Source organism: Caretta caretta, chromosome 3 (assembly GCF_965140235.1).
Source record: "Caretta caretta isolate rCarCar2 chromosome 3, rCarCar1.hap1, whole genome shotgun sequence".
NCBI classification, from domain to species: Eukaryota; Metazoa; Chordata; order Testudines; family Cheloniidae; genus Caretta; species Caretta caretta.
In genome coordinates, this window is record NC_134208.1 from 46,039,665 (window position 1) to 46,060,387 (window position 20,723).

Below are 20,723 nucleotides of genomic sequence, written 5' to 3' on the forward strand. Positions count from 1 at the left end.
AATAAATTGGTTAGTCTCTAAGGTGCCACAAGTACTCCTTTTCTTTTTGCGAATACAGACTAACATGGCTGTTACTCTGAAACCTGTTTTCAACTGAGTTAGTCTAGCTGGTTTGAGCTAACTTGGTTGGAAAAAACCCAACCCCCTCCCCCATAAATAAGGCCATAGACCGGGCAGCTCTTCCCTTTTCCTTCCCCCCCGGCCCACCCCCGGCCCTAACTGTTCAGTAGGAAGAGTAGCTAAATTGCAGAAGCGGAGAGGAACCTGAAGGGAAGGTAGAGGTGGGCAGGAAAGAGTCAGGTAAACAGTTCTGTACATCTCCCCTGTTGCCATCTATGGAGACCAGATAGCAAGTGTGAAAAATCAGGACACTTTTTTTGGAGGGGGAGGAGGGTAATAATTGCATATATAAGACAAAGCCCCTAATATCAGGACATCTGGTCATGCTATTGCCATCACAGATTACAAGCAGCGAAAAAAAAAAAGAAGGTGGGTTAGGGGGAAGAGGCTTAGTTACTGCTCCTTGTATTCAAAAGCCCAAAATCAAAAGCATTTTGAGCTGTGCCCAACAAATGGCAACACAACTAGGAGCCAGCAGAGCTAGAACTGCATGGGAGAATGGCCCATAGCAACAGCACAAAATAAAAGAGGCCTTCAGGTTAGAGATCAGCAGGGTTGGGGCAAGGATTTCTCATCTAGGATATCCAAAATACCTAATCAGTGTGATTTCTAAATGCCGTTCCCTGCTCAAGGGCACAAGAGTTCCAGACCACTGAAGCCACAGGGATTTGGGATTTTGTTTGTGTGGGAGAAGGAACAAAGGCCATATGTGTTTGTGAGGGAGAGTGAACACCAGATGCTAGGACTACTCAGAGAAAGGGGTGGGGGAGAGAGATAGTGTACATATAAATGAATAAAGCTTAGATTCAACATTCTGTCCTCTGAGCCTGGAGTCACATAGCAATCTTGATTCTACTTCTGCTCTTCCTAATGCCACTAGGAAGAAAGCACATAGGGAGTACCAAATATCAGACACTAACTCCAGAGAGGGGAGCCTTAAAATGCCTATCCTCTGACCTACAACAAAAGGAAACACTTCCAAGTAGCATTTCAGCATCATTCTTTGTAAGCTGGATACGCCTCTGACCTTCCACTCCTACCTGCCATTTTTCTGATTTTATTCTTTCCCTTTGTGCTGCTATATGATTGACTATGGCTCTTTATATAACTGATATTACCACTGTTATACAATTGTAACAAATCATGTACAAAGTATGTCATAAGGTTATCAATGGAAAAGTTATGATTTGCTAAGTATGATTATCCTGTTTATATGCATGTATCATCTTTGTATCTAAAGTTATGAACATTGGCCATAGACTTGTATCTTATACATATGTTGTATTACTGGGTAACACCCACCAGATAAGATTTCCATCAAGGCCAGATAGCTGTATGTTAATTACCAATTAAGGGCACTTCGCTCTAACAATGGGCCACAGAGGAAACTCATCCCACCCAGTAAGCTTTCCTGTGGATGCCTCAACAAGAATGGACAATGCAATGACTGCACCTGTGAATCAAAGCGCATAAGGACATGTGATATGCTCATGTGACCCTGGACTCCATCTTGGGCCAGAAATTTTCCACAAACAAAGGCTGTGAGCTTTGAAACAGTAAATTTTCAGGCACACTGTGTAGGCCAAAAGAAACTGTCTCAAGTAAAATTGTATTCCATTTTGCTAGCTTTAAATTAGTACAATAGACGTGGTGTATTGCCTTATCCCCTTTTAAAAGATTCCGTGAGCTTCTTGTAAGCATAACAATGGCAAATGATATAAAAGACCACTGAGATACCTCCATTTTGCCTCTTTCCTGCCCTGATTCTCAGGTCTGTGGATTTACATCAAAAAGGAACATTTTGAACTATGGACTTTGGACCTTCCAATCTTTTGGAAGTTACCAGAGAGACTTTATAATCTGGAAGTCTATTTCATCACTGCTACAAACCTGATATAAGGACTTTGCAATGATTTGTATGTATATGATCTAATAACCATTATTAACTCATTCTTTTATTTTATTATTAAACCTTAAGTTATTAAAGGATTGGCATCAGTGTGATTATTGGGTAAGATTGGGGTTATATATTGACCTGGCTAAGTGGCTGATCTCTTGAGATTAGAAGGAACTCTTTGATTAAATTAGGTTTCAGTACCCACTCATCAGAGAGTCTAGTATCTGGGTAGTGAGCTAAGAGCTGGAATGCCTAAGGAAATTGTTTTTTGTCTTCTTAACGGGGTGCTTGAACAATTTGTATAGTGGCGGTGCTGAGAGCCACTGAATCAAAATGTAAACACTGTACATAATCGAAACTACTTCAAACCAGGGGGTAGGGGGGTGGGTGCAGCAGCACCCCCTCCCCCAACACTCCTAGTTCCAGCACTTATGCTTGTTAACCGGTGTGGTGAGACAGATGTTCACTTTTGTGACTGGTATAATCTAATGATAGAATAATCACCAGTTTAGGGTGAGTCTGCCCTATTTCTCAGCAGTTTGTCCTGAGTTTGGCACTCTCAGCTATGACCCACTGAGGCACAGCAACCCCCCTCCAGGAATGCAGTTCTCAGGTGGATGGAAACAGCACATCCCAAGGAGGCTGCTACAGATTTAAATAAGGAACCCCAGCTGTACATAAGATTGCCAGCTGTTACGGCAGGTGGTCCCTATGCACATATGGCCAACAGCAGGACCATTCAGCACTGAGCAGAGCTCTATCCTGCAGTCTGTTCCCTGCTAGGTTGCTTTCTAGCTCAGGACACCAAACAGGCAGTTTCCCTTGTACAGGAGCCCACAGGGCCAGCTCCAGGCACCAGCTTTCCCAGGGTCAGTGTTATAGCGGGATTTACAGAGCCAGAAGTAACAGCTGTTGGGCCTTTTCTTGAAATATGTAACAGCTGGAGATGTTCTCAGAGGTGGGGTGGGAGTCACACCCGTGATGCTCTGTGCCTTCTCTCCTCCCGTTGTCTCATAAAACCAGGATAAAACTACACTTTACACCCCCCCAAAATAGTTCTTGCAGCCTCAAAGCTACAGGCGGAGCCTGATTTGCTTTTATATGGAGAAAGGTACATCCACCCCCCCACTGCATTTAAACACCCCCTCTCCCCGACACGGAAAGCTGCATTAATCCAACTCCTATTAAAACGAAAGGGATTTGCCACACAACCCTTTTAAAGTGGCGCCGCAGGCCGGTAGGCCGCTCGGGCCCGTACCCCCTTACTCCCGAACCAAGCCCAGCCCCCACGCAAGCCACAGGGGGTTACAGCTGTGGCGTCCCGGCGGCGGGAAGAGTAGCACCGCGCACGCTCCCCTGCGGCGCGCGCCCAACGCAGCTCCCGCGCATCGACCCCGCCCCCCTCCCGCCTCGCGACACCAGTGGGCGGGGGCAAGCGGGGAGAACCGCCAGTAGAGAGGCTGGTAATTTGCAAATGCTGCAGAGGCTTTTGGGAGAGAAATACAGTGCAAAACATTTGGGGCTCTCTTTGGGGTAGGATCGCTTTCCACCAGTCCTGGTGTCTACTACACAGTAAAGTCCACTAGCTGTAGTCAATTGGTCCCATAGCGCCCCGCTTAGGGTAGTCACCCTAAGGGTAAAATCATCGAACCGATGAAGCTTTATATAGCGCACTAGTCCCAAGTAGCTTTGGATGTGAGGGCGATCTGGCTGCGACATCTGTCACCCCATTGATCGCCAGGGTTGATTCGGCTGATCTGGCTGGCTAGGCGGGTGTCCCCTTCCTCCCTCACCGCTCCATGTGCGTCCCTCCCGAAGCTGCGCGCTCGGTCGAAGAGGACGACCTCCCAGATAGAGGAGTACCGTTCTTCGGTCAAGGGTTTACGGTAGCTGCGCTCCCCTGCTAGAACCTCCAAACAAGCTCAAGGTCCATTTGTAGGAGAACGTAGGGTAGTCAAGCTTCCAAGACTCCAGACACATCCAAGTGAGGCGCTGCATGTGGCAGTCTGCCTTTCTTTTTCTAAAATCTGATTTCCAAATTGGAAAGCAATGCTGCTGCTGCTGCTGCCGCCCGTGTTCAAACAAGGTTTTGCTCAGGATTGGCTTTTAGTTGTATCATGGTACTGCTGCTCTAGGTACCAAAAAAAAGTTTTCTTATGGTGGTCTTACACAAATCACACACAAGCATGAGTAACAGAAACACAAATTTCAGAGTTCAGAGTAAAAGCCGTGTTAGTCTGTATTTGCAAAAAGAAAAGGAGTACTTGTGGCACCTTATACACACAAACCATGAAAAAATGGGTGATTATCACTACAAATTTTTTCATGGTTTGTGTGTATAAAAACGTCTTCTACACTTTCCACAGTATGCATCTGATGAAGTGAGCTGTAGCTCACGAAAGCTTATGCTCAAATAAATTGGTTAGTCTCTAAGGTGCCACAAGTACTCCTTTTCTTTTTGCAAATTTCAGAATGGCAGCCATGTTAGTTTGTATCAGCAAAAAAGAACGATGAATCCTTGTGGCACCTTACAGACTAACAAATGTATTTGAGCATAAACTTTCATCGACTAAAACCCCCTTCATCAGATGCTTGCAGTGGAAAATACAGTAGGGAGATATATATAATATACATATACATAGACACACACACACACACAACATGAAAAAATGGGTGTTGCCATACCAACTGAAACAAGAGTAATCAGTTAAGGTGGGCTATTAGCAGCAGCAGAAAAAAAAAACTTTTGTAGTGATAATCAGGATGGCCCATTTCCAACAGTTGACAAGAAGGTGTGAGTAACAGTGAGGGGGGGGGGGGGAATAAGCATGGGGAAATAGTTTTACTTTGTGTAATGACCCATCCACCCCCAGTCTTTATTCAAGCCTAATTTAATGGTGTCCAGTTTGCAAATTAATTCCAATTCAGAAACAATACAGCACAGAGAAATATTGAAAGTCTGCTACGTTTGCCTTGTAGGTCTATAGATGGCTGTTTAAAATGCATATGAAGATAGGTGTTGTTAAAGATACATGGACAACTTTAGGTGTCATTTCCTGGCTTGAGTGTTTAATCAGGACACAGGAACATGCTGCTGCTGTATTTTTTTCCCCTCGATGGAACAGTAATAATCTCTATTAGTAAAATATTTCTAGGATGTTTTATTTCACTATACTGCAAAACAGGTTTTTGCATTATTAAAAATATTTTGCATTAGGCAATTTTAGATGTAAAAACATTAGAAACAAAAAAAAGGGGGGGGGGACCATTCAGACAGCACTAGGTGTCCTAAAAAATAACCAAACTTGCAGTAACAATGACCACCAGCAGCACTGAATACTCAACATTAATTGAGTGGATGAGCAACTCAAAACCAGAAAAGCCCTTTTTCCTCTCCCCCAGGAACAAGCCTTTCAACCTTTCTCACAATCTCTCTCAACTACATGGCTTTGGCAGCATACTTAGAAGGAAATTAGATTCAGGCTATGAACCAAAAGGGTGGAAGGAGGTGGGAAACAAGTTCCAGCACCCGGTGGCTCTTAGAGTATCCCCCATCAGCAGTCTCCTTTGCTTTTATAAGGCAGATCCAATTGGAGCATCTCCATTGACCACAGCTGTGGCAGCATGTCACAGGAAGAGAGGTGATCTCCTATAGGCAGGTCTCGGGTCATTTAGAGCTTTATAAGGCATGATGAACATCTTAGAAACTCTATCTAGGCAGGCACACTGGTACCTTATACTGCCAACAGTATACCTCACTGAATAACGGTTCTGCACCAGCTTCAGTCTTTGAATAGTTTTAAGGCAAAGTCTCACGCTACATGCTCAAGGAGGCCATGGGGTGGGAGAGCAAGCTCACCCCACACAAAAGTCACAGCAGTGGCTCCAGAGCCCACTTCCATACTCTGGGCATTGCTGCTGGGTGATTGGGGTTGCAGAGCCACTCAAGTTTGGCTCAACCATCAAGCTCTAACTCTCCAACACCGTTAGTGGCTTTAATGGAGAGGATCTCAGTGTTTAACTGTAAGGGACAGAAGCTGACAAAATGCCACATATTTGGATGAAGATCATAACCCGGAACTTGCAGACAAAAAGATCTTTGTTAGAAGCAAAATTCAAAAGGGATTAAATGCAAGGGTTATTATTTAAAAATATAATTAACTATCCCTAGATATTAGCATCTGAATGAAAAACAACACTTAAGTCAACATCTCTTCAAGAGTAACTTTATTCTGGGCAGCAGGCTCTTTACACAGAAGGAATTAAACAGTTTAAACATCCACCCCCAATAACACACACACTGAAAAAACAAACAAATAGAAAATCTTCTGGGTTTTCATTTCTTTCAATAAATATTTTTCTCCCCATCTTAGGGTACGTACTTTCGCTAGAGCATTTTTAATGAATCTGTAAACAGTGTGGGGAGGGTTTCTGTACTAATTTCATTTTATTTCTCTGCACATAATTTAAGAAAAATCAAGATAATACAGATTAATATGTCAACCCAAGGTCTGACTCCTTCATATTAAGGTCATTATTACATATTACACATGAGTATGAGAAACTGTAAATGGTAAAATCATCCTAAAAATCAGAATCGTATACTTAGCATAAAAATGCTGCAGAACCTGCTAAGAGATAGGTAATATTTTGCATGTGAGATGTTTTCTTACAAATATATTGCTTTTGGTCAGGTTTTCAATGCAATGTACATTCTCTACTTTTTCCCATCTAAACAGAACAAATCAAAGAAAACATTAAATAAAAATAAAAATGATATAGCCCAACCCTGCAGTCCCTATTCAAGCAAAAACTCTCAATGAGCTCAGTGTGAGTTTGCCTGAGTAAAGACTGCAGGATTGTGCCCACGATACACTTGCTACTGAGTGAATCTATGCATTACATCTGTTTAATTTAAAACTTGAGTAGACAATTTTTGAATGTGAGCTGTTTAGGTTTGACAAATAAAGGCCCCCACATTTGCAAAGGGGTTTGAATGCAGATCCTTATTCCTGCACCGAATAACCTTATGACCCTTCTTGTGGATCCCTTTGCAGGACTAGCCATGATTCTGAACCCCTTACTCCAGCAAATTACTTGCTTGCCTGAGTAAGGGTTGCAGGATTGGGCTCTAAATACTCTATTCTGACAATGATAGGCACTACGACCATTTATGAGAATTAGGGGCATATGGTCACAGCAGAATAGACTATTTACAAACACCTAGCTAGATATTGTATAGGTCCAAACATCTCCCTTGTTAGTGTCAGTTCATTCATTATAAATAAATTAAAACGATCTCTAAATATAAATGAAGATTTTGATTTCCAGACAGGAAACAGTCAGTTCTTATTCTATATGGTTTTAAAAAATGTAAATACACAATTTTTTCCCTTTCCACTTGGCAAACACTCCTCCCACCCCACCCCACCCCTTCCCCCAGTACATGCATCTAGTGCTGCATAATTCAAAATGGCTCTGTTTTACTTCCTTGTGTGTACACCAACATCACAGCTCTGTTAGCAAGTACCTATAGGTTTGAAAATGAGTGTTTGCTAGTTAACTGGTAACAAAGCCTGAGTGGTGAGGATTAGAGAGCCATGATGCGATTCTGTGAAGATCCTATGTACATATTAATTTTTAAATAATGCATAGACCATTTTGCTCCTTCATTGCATTGTGTGGAGAGCAGCATATGCTGCCCACCTGTTGTCACAGTGCATAGAACAAAGGCACTCGCCACTATCCATCCCGCTCTCTCCTACAGCTGAGCCAGCAGCTGCTCCTCTCTCTCTACATAAGCAAATCATATTTGGTGCTCTGCTGATTTCAGAACGGGACTGGCAGAGAAATTGCCCTAGGGCATATTCTCCACCCAAAATGAAGTGGTTTTTGTAGGGAAGTCCAGCAGAAATTAGTCCACAGAATTACTTTCCAATCCAGCTTCTGCCCTTTGGAAGGGGAGGCAGTGTGCAGATAGATTGGGGAAACTCAAGAGCAATGTAGCCGCTAGGCTAGCTCAGGGGAAGAGGGTCTTGGAAAGAGTGCAAAGAAAGAGGCACTCTGCACGGATACGCTGGGGTTGGGCCCAGGCCTCCTGTGAATTATCAGGCTCCATATGAATACAAGGCCATTCCCAAGCCTTTATCCTCGAGAGATCAGGGAGGGTTTTCTGTGTGGTGAAATACACAGATTATTTTCTTTCCTTTTTGCACATTTTTGCTAGAAAGGGGAGGTGGCCTTTTCCAGTGCACTTTGATAAGCTAAACATTTAGAATGGAGAGGGCAATCCCCACTCAGTTTTGTACCTGCCTATTTGGCTGCTTTTCTCTGTCAGTAAGCCTTGTAACTTCTCTACCATGTTACTTTTTCCCTACTGCATAAGTCAAATCCTGGTCTCAATGAAATCAACTGAGATTTTTGCCATGGACATCACGGGGACCAGAATTTGATCCTAAATGCTTCCTATAACAAAATAGCCAATAAGACTATGTTTATGGAAACTGATCTATATTTAACAACATGGGAAGGTAAGCTAAATCAGCACTGTAACTGTCGATTGAAATTTACTTGTTTATGAAAACTGCATCTGATACACTAAGGGAATCAGGCTGGAAAACAAAGCCATAGAAATTACGTCAGCTGCATATATGGTTTCTTAAACTTCACTGCTGGTGCATCACTAATACTACGTTAGTCTGCCTGTGAGCCAGCTTTGTCATATTCAATAGTGCTTCAAATATTTCTCCAGCTCCTACTTGCCCTACAAAAACATGGTCTGACTTTGCTCCGTGGAAGTCTTTAGGAATGTTATAATTGACTAATAGGAGCAGCCCCCTATGCAGCATGTTTTATTTTCACTCTGAAAGACGACAACAACAGTTAAGTCTGAAGTGGCACTTCAGGACAGATGAGCAAAACCCACAGAATACTTAGTGAATGGAGACAGCATTAGAAACAGGCTGAATGTAGTCAAACTAGCAGCCTAATCCTGCTGGCCTCATTCAGGCCAAACTCCCAGTGTAGTTAGCAGGGATTTGGCTTCGGGATTACAGGATCAGCCCCAGAACTGTAAAACTGACAGGCAGCAAAAACAGCATGAAGACAAATTTACGAACACCAGCCAAAGCTAAAAACCACCCTTCAATAAGCCTGTGATTGACTTAGGGCCCAATCCACCTGCCATTGACCTCAAGGAGAGCAAGTTCAGGCCCTTAGTCTTTCATGTTAAGTCAGCCCAAAGCAGGTGAAAGGCTGACAATCACATCCAGCTCGCGCAGCATGGTGCTGAAATAAGGCTGGGTTAATCAGTTTGATTGACCGCCTTGCCTCATACGTCCCATTCAGAACATCAAACTCCACCACAAAACAATATTTGGCAAATGCCCCTTTCTCACAATTGTATCTCCTTTGCAATACTGCCTCAGTCTGCGACATTTTATTTACTTGTATAAAATATTTGGACCTGACAAAGGAAATATTAAATTTTTATCGAGTTCATTACAAAGTTTATCGTATAAAATGCCCAAAACCTCAAGCCATATATACAAAATGTATTGGTTTTAAGAAAATAATTGAACCTGATCATATAACAAAACAATTTTATACAAAAAGGTATAAGATTGAATTCAAATCAATACAAATAAAACTAAAAAAAAAAGTCTGGAAATGTCTTGCTCAAAGAAGATAAGGTTTCTTTCAAATCACAGGCTTACAAAGTCATGGCAAATGGTATAGCACTGGTCAACATTTCATGAGAAATGTGCAGTGCTTCAACAGAAAGTGCTTTCTGCAAGTCACCGGTGAGCTCCGTACTTTGAAGACCAGTCAGTGCGTCCATGGATTGGCTGAATTGGCGGTGGACGCGGCATTAATGCTGGTGTGCTTTTTGAAGGTGTATTAAATGATGGCCGCCCAATATGAGGTCTGACAGACTTCAGAGAAGCGATATCTACAAATGAGAAGAAGAAAAGCCATTAGATAAAGTTTCAGTGACTGTATGACAGGGTGCTGGGCTGAACCCCGGAGCCTGCCCTCTGTCTCTCAGCCCCAATCCAGTTAAATTGGAGCTGGCTAGAGAAATGTATGCCTCATTGGCAAAGGGGAAAACAGTTTCCAGCCTAATTAGCCGTGGCTATATACAGGCCCCAGGGGGCGGGGAGACAGAGAGTGGCAGGACAGGGGTAACTCTTCCCTCCTGGCTGCAGAAACTGAGATGCTCTTTTAGAGGAATAGCCGTGTTAGTCTGTATTCGCAAAAAGAAAAGGAGTACTTGTGGCACCTTAGAGACTAACCAATTTATTTGAGCATGAGCTTTCGTGAGCCACAGCTCACTTCATCAGATGTGTACCGTGGAAACTGCAGCAGACTTTATATACACACAGAGAATATGAAACAATACCTCCTCCCACCCCACTGTCCTGCTGGTAATAGCTTATCTAAAGTGATCAGCAGGTGGGCCATTTCCAGCACAAATCCAGGTTTTCTCACCCTCCACCCCCCCACACAAATTCACTCTCCTGCTGGTGCTAGCCCATCCAAAGTGACAACTCTTTACATAATCAAGTCGGGCTATTTCCTGCATAGATCCAGGTTTTCTCACTTCCCCCCCACCCCCAAACACACACAAACTCACTCTCCTGCTGGTAATAGCTCATCTAAACTGACCACTCTCCAAGTTTAAATCCAAGTTAAACCAGAACATCTGGGGGGGGTAGGAAAAAACAAGAGGAAACAGGCTACCTTGCATAATGACTTAGCCACTCCCAGTCTCTATTTAAGCCTAAATTAATAGTATCCAATTTGCAAATGAATTCCAATTCAGCAGTTTCTCGCTGGAGTCTGGATTTGAAGTTTTTTTGTTTTAAGATAGCGACCTTCATGTCTGTGATTGCGTGACCAGAGAGATTGAAGTGTTCTCCGACTGGTTTATGAATGTTATAATTCTTGACATCTGATTTGTGTCCATTTATTCTTTTACGTAGAGACTGTCCAGTTTGACCAATGTACATGGCAGAGGGGCATTGCTGGTACATGATGGCATATATCACATTGGTGGATGTGCAGGTGAACGAGCCTCTGATAGTGTGGCTGATGTTATTAGGCCCTGTGATGGTGTCCCCTGAATAGATATGTGGGCACAATTGGCAACGGGCTTTGTTGCAAGGATAGGTTCCTGGGTTAGTGGTTCTGTTGTGTGGTATGTGGTTGTTGGTGAGTATTTGCTTCAGGTTGCGGGGCTGTCTGTAGGCAAGGACTGGCCTGTCTCCCAAGACTTGTGAGAGTGTTGGGTCATCCTTTAGGATAGGTTGTAGATCCTTAATAATGCGTTGGAGGGGTTTTAGTTGGGGGCTGAAGGTGACCGCTAGTGGCGTTCTGTTATTTTCTTTGTTAGGCCTGTCCTGTAGTAGGTAACTTCTGGGAACTCTTCTGGCTCTATCAATCTGTTTCTTTACTTCTGCAGGTGGGTATTGTAGTTGTAAGAAAGCTTGACAGAGACAGAGACAAACACCTACAAGATCTCTGTCAAGCTTTCTTACAACTACAATACCCACCTGCAGAAGTAAAGAAACAGATTGATAGAGCCAGAAGAGTTCCCAGAAGTTACCTACTACAGGACAGGCCTAACAAAGAAAATAACAGAACGCCACTAGCGGTCACCTTCAGCCCCCAACTTAAACCCCTCCAACGCATTATTAAGGATCTACAACCTATCCTAAAGGATGACCCAACACTCTCACAAGTCTTGGGAGACAGGCCAGTCCTTGCCTACAGACAGCCCCGCAACCTGAAGCAAATACTCACCAACAACCACATACCACACAACAGAACCACTAACCCAGGAACTTATCCTTGCAACAAAGCCCGTTGCCAATTGTGCCCACATATCTATTCAGGGGACACCATCACAGGGCCTAATAACATCAGCCACACTATCAGAGGCTCGTTCACCTGCACATCCACCAATGTGATATATGCCATCATGTGCCAGCAATGCCCCTCTGCCATGTACATTGGTCAAACTGGACAGTCTCTACGTAAAAGAATAAATGGACACAAATCAGATGTCAAGAATTATAACATTCATAAACCAGTCGGAGAACACTTCAATCTCTCTGGTCACGCAATCACAGACATGAAGGTCGCTATCTTAAAACAAAAAAACTTCAAATCCAGACTCCAGCGAGAAACTGCTGAATTGGAATTCATTTGCAAATTGGATACTATTAATTTAGGCTTAAATAGAGACTGGGAGTGGCTAAGTCATTATGCAAGGTAGCCTGTTTCCTCTTGTTTTTTCCTACCCCCCCCCCCCAGATATTCTGGTTTAACTTGGATTTAAACTTGGAGAGTGGTCAGTTTAGATGAGCTATTACCAGCAGGAGAGTGAGTTTGTGTGTGTTTGGGGGTGGGGGGGAAGTGAGAAAACCTGGATCTATGCAGGAAATAGCCCGACTTGATTATGTAAAGAGTTGTCACTTTGGATGGGCTAGCACCAGCAGGAGAGTGAATTTGTGTGGGGGGGTGGAGGGTGAGAAAACCTGGATTTGTGCTGGAAATGGCCCACCTGCTGATCACTTTAGATAAGCTATTACCAGCAGGACAGTGGGGTGGGAGGAGGTATTGTTTCATATTCTCTGTGTGTATATAAAGTCTGCTGCAGTTTCCACGGTACACATCTGATGAAGTGAGCTGTGGCTCACGAAAGCTCATGCTCAAATAAATTGGTTAGTCTCTAAGGTGCCACAAGTACTCCTTTTCTTTTTGAGATGCTCTTAAGGCTGAAACCTGTAAGCTGTATGTGGTGAGAAGGTGGTGGGATAGCACCCTGTAAATAAACTGCACTGGTGAGCTAGAAGGTCTCTGAGTGGTTTTTGGAACACAGCAGAGGCAGGAACAAAGGAGGCCCTGCTAAACCCTGTTACAGACTGGTTCAGCTGGAGGAATTGCTCCTTTAAAAAAGCCACTGTATACTTTCTCTGTTAGATGCTGCAACTGTAGAGCCAAGTTGTATTTAAAGAAATAAAATAAAAAGATCAGGAAACGTGAAATAATAATATGATGAGCCATATGCCAAGATCCCTCCTCAGACCAGATTCTCTACTGTGCCCAGTATCTGCTGGATGCAGCAAGAGATGGGGTGCAAAAGAACCAATTTGCAGCTTGCTGATTTTGGGGCCAGTTCTGTGCTTGGCCCCAGCATACTTTAAAGCAGCCTCAAGGCTGCACTAAAATATCCTCACTAGATATGACCACAAAGGGCTACGTGCTAGCAGAGAATATCTGGAGCATAATAGCCCTTTGACTGGGGGCTGCAAGTGAGGGGTGGCACAGAAGTGGACTACCCGGGCTTTGTACCAGCAGTAGAGTCCCCCCCAATGAGGGAATCCCAGGCTGAGGAGATGTGGTTATTCTCCAGCCCCTTTGAGTTGCCAAAAGGGGTACAGAAGGGATGGAGCAGAGTGTGAATCTGTGCCCCAGTGTTTACTCTGTCCTTACTCAAGCTGCAAATAAACTCTGTTTTTTTATAATGAATAGACAATTTAGTGTGGGGTTTTTGAGACTTGTGCTCCTAAATCACTAAGGTGCTTCTGAAAATCCCACTCTGATGAGGTGTTTACCCCATGCTGGCAGAGAAAGGGTTAAAAGCAGCCTAAGGAGGCTGCACAGGGAGCAGCCAATCTGGGCCCAGCAGTCCCACATTAAAAAAGCTGCAGAGCGGTGTCAGCCTCTGCCTGGAGCTCAAGGAGTGAAGTCTGTCTCTCTAGCAGGCTGAGAGACCTGCGGCACCTTGGACAGAGCAACTGCTGCGAAGGACTGAGGGAGCAAGAGGAGCTCCTGGCTGGCTACTGAGACTGGGTAGTTGCAGGCCCTGATGGACGGTGAAGAAGATGCTAGGGCTATGGAGAAGTGCCCCGGGGAGATACAGTGGTGAGTGATGTGCACGGTGACACCCACCTTTGGTGGTAATAGCAGCTGTGCATTCTGGGATGGCTGTGTTGCGGAGTACAGGCTATACTTTTGTTTTATTGGTAAAACTGATGTTTTAGAACAGTTTAAAGAAGTCAGAATAGACTTAATCCTGCAACCCTTGTAACATGAGTAAGAGTTGCAAGATCAGGACCTATAGCTCTAATGACTCACTTCTTTACAATAAAGTCAAATATAAAAACTGAAGATTAATGCTGCAGACACTGTGTTGTCTAATATGCTGGTTAGCATATATCATAATATGCACTATCCTCACCATATATTAGTATACATTAAGCACAAATATTGTAACCGTGATACAGCCTAAACTGGCCTATTCCACAATCTTGTTCACCTATGCTAAGTATCCCATAACATTAGCTTGCATTAGCTGAAGTAAACTTTGGCTTAAGTAGATAGGAAAACTGTCAGTATCAGGACATATAATTGTTTCCTCACAGCCACAGAAAGGGAGTTACTCTCACAAACCTATTTATCCTGGTACAGACCTAGGAGGGGTCTTCACACTTCTTAGTACCTGGAAGGCATGCACCCAGAACAAAGATAAGGATGCATCCTGACCTGGAATGCGTGGGTTCAGAATAAAAGATAAAGGGGTACATCATGGTACCAGAAACAAGGTAAAAAAAGCTGATTAATTGACTCTAGTTTCAGGTGATATACGTAGTACCTTTTTATTGGCAAACAAGCAGGGTCTAAGAAGATGGCTTTTGGAATGTAATTTTGAGGAGCACACCTTCTGTGCAAGGTGAATGTAACACTGCTGCACAGGACTGCTCCTTGGAGACTGGTATCGTACAGAACCTCTCTCCTGTATCATATTAATAAACCTGACTGACATTGGTTATTTGGTCTCTTGAGTATATTTCATAATGAAATAAAGTGTGGTCAAGCACTTTTGACTAGACAGTTTATCAACAGACAGCATTATTGCCCAAACAAGCAAACAACCAAACTCAGAGTTATACTTACTAGAAGATGGATCTGCAACTGGTGCTAACTGAACCCTCTGCCCAGCAGAGCCTATTTCCTTCTTCAGAAATGAAGAGACATAACCACCTGTCAACCTGCTCGATCCTGAGTGCCCTGAAAGAATTTGTAAGTGATCAGAAACACGAAGTCAGTGTACAATGAAACACATACACACACACCCCCTAGTTTACTGTAGCTCTTGTGAAGGTATTTCAAAAATGGTGTACTGGTGGGGCACACTGAAGACTGGACAAAATATTTACCTGGTGTAAGTCAGTCAATGGAGCTACGCTGATTCACACCAGCTGCGGATCTGGCCTGTTACGTACTTATCTGGATGGCTGGCACCCTCACACTGCATGAAACACTAAGGCCTGGTCTGCACTTGGACGTGAGGTTGAGACAACTACGGCTGAGCGCTGCAGCTATACCGATCTAACTGCCGGCATAGACACAGCTAGCTACCACTGCTTGGGGAGGTGGCGTTCCTATAGCAATAGAAAACCCTCCTCCTCTGTCACTGTAGGAAGTGTCTACATTATGGCACTAGTACAGTACAGCACTATAGTTATGCTGCCGTAGCGCCGTAGTGTAGACATGGCCTCCCAGAGAAGAGAGACCCAGCTGAGGGGGCCCAATTCCTGCAGTCTTTCCTTTAGAGCTGAGCTTAAATGCGCTGAGCATCTACATTAGGGGCCTTTTATTACCTTGCAAGATTAGGCCCTTTGCTGCCCGGCAAAATTCTCATAGAAATCAGTGAGTTACACCAAATTAAGGGGAGCAGAAGAGTGTCCCAAAACAGAGTTGGGCAACAGATTTTTTTGGTTTGCTGTTTAAGAATAAAAACAATGTATGTTTCAACCTGAAATGGGTTTGATAATTTTTCAGCAAATCAAAGTTAAAAAAAAAAAAAAAATCTGTGTGTGAAATGTTATGGTAATATAATCAGCAACTTTTTCGGGCATTCAGACACAGGCGGGCGGAGGATTTGTAGTGACAGCTCCTGGATAAGCTTTGGCCTAGGGCACTCCCCTCAGATGTGGGACACCTGGCTTCAATTTCTACTTCTGCTTGATGTGGAGAAAAAAAGATTTGAACCTGGTTCTCTCGCACTGCGGGAGAGTGCCCTTGCCAGTGGGCCATGGGGTATTTTAGTGTGGTCCCTTTTCAGCCTCTCCTCTTGAAACTATTCCACTTTTTATAAATAGTCATTGGAGCAAGAACTTGAACTGTAGTGAGTGCCCTGTCTATCAAACTGCAGAGTCATTCTCATTCTCTTTCCCTGGCCCAGAGACTACCATTTAGTGGTGATTCACAGTAATTGTTTACATTTAAAAAACTCCCTCATTATTTACTACAAATAAAGTAACAGGGATTGAAAGGGAAAAAATAAAACCACGAAGAATTATTTTTAAGATTTTTTTTTTTTAAAAAGGGACACTGGATTTATTGCTTATTACAACAATCTATAACCCACTAACAGCTTCCCCACCTGCTTCTTTCACCTCTATGACTGGAGGGGTGTTAACAGGCCACTTCTCCTTGAATAGTCCCTTGAAATATGTGCCAGCTACTTATGCTAACAATCTCTTCCAGCTTGTATTTAGCAGCCATACTCTGAGGGCTTGTCTACACTTACCGCGCTGCAGCTGTGCCACTCTAGCACTTAGAATAAGCTACTTAGAGGGGTGGGAGGTTGGTATAATGTTTGGTGGTGCCCAGAATGGGTCCAAGTCCGGCCCTCCGTACTTGCCTTGTAAGCAGATATATATTTTTTAAAATAATGTAAAAATGGACTGGAAACAGTAAGCGTTTAACAGTTTCCCTATATTGCACAATATCACTATCGTAAGAAAAACGTATTTAACTAAGCCTATCAACTTTAATAATACTCTTTTGAATACAGAAACAACCAAGCACTCTTGGATCAATAACCCTCAAAAGCAAATACTTTCTAAAATTAAAACAAAATGTAGCCCCTTCTTTTGCGATATTCTTCAGGAGGTAGCAAACACTTTTCGTCATCATTTGGTTCTTGAAATGAAGTCATCCAGGAGACTTGCAACATCCAGTTCAGAGGTAGAGTTCTTATGACTGTGCAGAAATGCCAAGTGATTTAGACATTCTTGGCTCATTGCGTTCACAAATAATTTTTCAGTCTGCGCAGGCAACTGAATGATCACTCAGCGGTGCAGGTTGGAGTTGGAATTGTGTAGAATAATTTCAGGAGAATTGTAACTTCTGACAACATGTCAATCAAGCCTTCGTTTTGTTTCAGAAATTGCTTCACTTCGCTCACCGAATTAAGCTGGCAATTTCTCGATCTGCAAATATCACTTAACATTTCTAAATGAAGAGACAGCCTCTCCGTTTTAATGTTACTATGGAAAGCTTCACTTATTGGGACAATGTCCTGGTTTTAGCCATTTGCTGCATCACATATATGCTCATCCAATTTTACTGCGAATGTAAAGCTTTCTGCTGAAAACCTCTGTTCAATGGCAACTTTGCAAGCATCAATGAGAACCTCTCCCGTTGGCATAGGTGGCATCTTCAGAAAGTGCCATAGTGCAGTCAGTGTAGTCAAACCCTAACTGTTTCCCAGACTGAAGAAGAGCTCTGTGTAAGCTTGTCTCTCGCCACAAAAGATATTACCTCACCCACCTCTCTCTAACCACAAACTTAAAATCATGCTTCCCTCTGGATTTTTCTTTTTAGCTACAATTGAACAATAGCATCTAATGTACTGAAAGAAGATTAATGAGAAAATTTGTTTGATTACTTTATGTATTTGACATCACTTTGTATAGTCAGTTTAATCCATTCTTCTATACAGTCAGCTCTCCCCATTTGTGTGATTTGTTTATACAGAAAGAAAAGGAGTACTTGTGGCACCTTCGAGACTAACCAATTTATTTGAGCATAAGCTCACGAAAGCTTATGCTCAAATAAATTGGTTAGTCTCTAAGGTGCCACAAGTACTCCTTTTCTTTTTGCGAATACAGACTAACACGGCTGTTACTCTGAAACTTGTTTATACAGGTGAGTCACATCATAGCGCATTTAACTTACGCAAATTCAACTATACGCGCTCGGTAAAAAAAAAGAAAAACAAGATACCTGTAAATAGTGCAGGCGATTCCGCCCACCATTCCACTCAATGAGCATATGCCCTGGAGTGAGCGTGAGATAGGAGACATGAATCTGCTGTTCCCTCAGTCGGTCTCAGTTCCCACGTGACTCTCATAGTGCGAGCATCTCGCCGTGCTGAGTGTGATTCTAGTGTTTAAAGATACTGTATGTATTTTTCGTACAACATGGCCCCTAAACGCAAGCCAACTACTTCGTCTGGTGCTCAACCGAAGAAACAGCGATCTGTTCCAACGCTGGAGGAAAAACTGGCTGTGTTGGACTTATTGAGAGACGGTAAGTCGGTCTCCAACGTGGAGCGTAAATATGGCCTCAATGAATCTAGCATCCATGCCCTCAAGATTTGAAAGAGAGAAATTCGTCAAGCCGTAGCATCAAGTGCTTCAATAACTGCTAAGGTGATGAACCAGGTGCGTGATAAGACTTTAGTGAAGACTGAAAAGGGATTAAACTTATGGCTGGAAGACATGAACCGTAAACATGTGCCTATTGATGGCAACACATTGCAAGAAAAGGCTCTTAGCCTCTATGTGCTGTTCAAACCTCCTGCCGTAGGGGGACAGCCTTCTGATGAGAAAGAATTCACAGCCAGCTAAGGTTGGCTTAACAGTTTTAGGAACTGCTTCAACCTCAAAAATGTGAAGACTGTGTACTCATTATATACTGTATATTACTATATACATATTACTGTACAGGGTTGTATACACAAAACCATGTACAGTATACTATACAGTAGACTTTATGGGTGATTTGAGGGATTTTCAAGGGTAATTTTGACTATACAGAATTTTTGCCTTACGCGCTGACTTTAGAATCTAACTGCCACGTAAGATGCGACTCCACTGTATGGCAACAGGGAGAGGGAAAAAAATTGGAAATAAGAAAATGATGATTTCACAAAAACTGGCAAGGGAACTCAGGGATTGGTGTAGTATGTGAAAAGATCTTAAACTGATTAGATTTCAAGCTGTCAGTCAAGCTAAACATTGGATAGATCAACTTGCCTTTGGTAGCCTAAGATCCAAAAAGTGGTTTGGAGTAACTGGGAGGCCATTACAAAAATTCTCACCCTGCCCCATTCGCAATTCTCTTAGCCCTGGTCTACATTAGGAGTTGAGATCGAATTTAGCAACATTAAATCGATTTAACCCTGCATCCGTCCACACAATGAAGCCCTTTTTTTCGATTTAAAGGGCTCTTAAAATCGATTTCCTTACTCCACCCCCGACAAGGGGATTAGTGCTGAAATTGGCCTTGCCAGGTCAAATTTGGGGTACTGTGGACAGTATTGGCCTCCGGGAGCTATCCCAGAGTGCTCCATTGTGACCGCTCTGGACAGCACTCAGATGCACTGGCCAGGTAGACAGGAAAAGGCCTGCGAACTTTTGAATTTCAATTTCCTGTTTGGCCAGCGTGGCAAGCTGCAGGTGACCATGCAGAGCTCATCAGCAGAGGTGACCATGATGGAGTCCCAGAATCGCAAAAGAGCTCCAGCATGGACTGAACAGGAGGTACGGGATCTGATTGTTGTATGGGGAGAGGAATCCGTGCTATCAGAACTCCATTCCAGTTTTCGAAATGCCAAAACATTGTCAAAATCTCCCAGGGCATGAAGGACAGAGGCCATAACAGGGACACGAAGCAGTGCCACGTGAAACTTAATGAGCTGAGGCAGGCCTACCAGAAAACCAAAAAGGCAAACGGCCACTCCGGGTCAGAGCCCCAAACATGCTGCTTCTATGATGAGCTGCATGCCATTTTAGGGGGTTCAGCCACCACTACCCCAGCCATGTTGTTTGACTCCTTCAATGGAGATGGAGGCAACACAGAAGCAGGTTTTGGGGACGAGGAAGATGATGATGATGATTGATGAAGTTGTAGATAGCTCACAGCAAGCAAGCGGAGAAACTGGTTTTCCCGACAGCCAGGAACTGTTTCTCACCCTGGACCTGGAGCTAGTACCCCCCGAATCCACCCAAGGCTGCCTCCTGGACCCGCCAGGTGGAGAAGGGACCTCTGGTGAGTGTACCTTTTAAAATAGTATACATGGTTTAAAAGCAAGCATGCTTAATGATTAAGTTGCCCGGGCATTCACGGCTCTCCTGGATGTACTCCAAAAGCCTTTGCAAAAGATTTCTGGGGAAGGCAGCCTTATTCCGTCCACCATGGTAGGACACTTTACCACTCTGGGCCAATAGCACGCACTTGGGAATCATTGTAGAATAAAGTATTGCAGTGTATGTTTGCTGGCGTTCAAACTACATCCGTTCTTTATCTCTCTGTGTTATCCTCCGGAGAGTGATATCATTCATGGTCACCTGGTTGAAATAGGGTGCTTTTCTTAAGGGGACATTCAGAGGTGCTGTTTCCTGCTGGGCTGTTTGCCTGTGGCTGAACAGAAATGTTCCCCGCTCTTAGCCACGGGGATGAGGGAGGGGCTAGCCATGCGGTGGAGGGGAGGGGGCGGAGGCAAAATGCGACCTTGGAACGAAAGCACATGTGCTATGTATGTAATGTTAACAGCAAGGTTTACCGTGAAAGAGTGTAGCCATTGTTCTAGAAAATGTGTCTTTTTAAATACCACTGTCCCTTT

The 20,723-nt window shown here is 43.5% G+C and overlaps 1 protein-coding gene across 5 annotated transcripts in view; it reads right to left on the bottom strand.

The window, feature by feature from the left end:
• Positions 1-6,227: 6,227 nt before the first annotated feature.
• CILK1 (ciliogenesis associated kinase 1) overlaps positions 6,228-20,723 on the bottom strand; it is a 59,794-nt gene continuing 45,298 nt past the window's right edge. For all 5 annotated transcript variants that reach the window (XM_075126459.1, XM_048845294.2, XM_075126460.1 and 2 more), the window contains 2 exons: positions 14,981-15,094; positions 6,228-9,968 (listed from right to left, as the gene is read on the bottom strand). In XM_075126459.1, the coding sequence (XP_074982560.1) occupies positions 9,814-9,968; positions 14,981-15,094 (269 nt within the window). In that variant the 3' untranslated portion in view covers positions 6,228-9,813. The remainder of the gene's footprint in view (positions 9,969-14,980; positions 15,095-20,723) is intronic.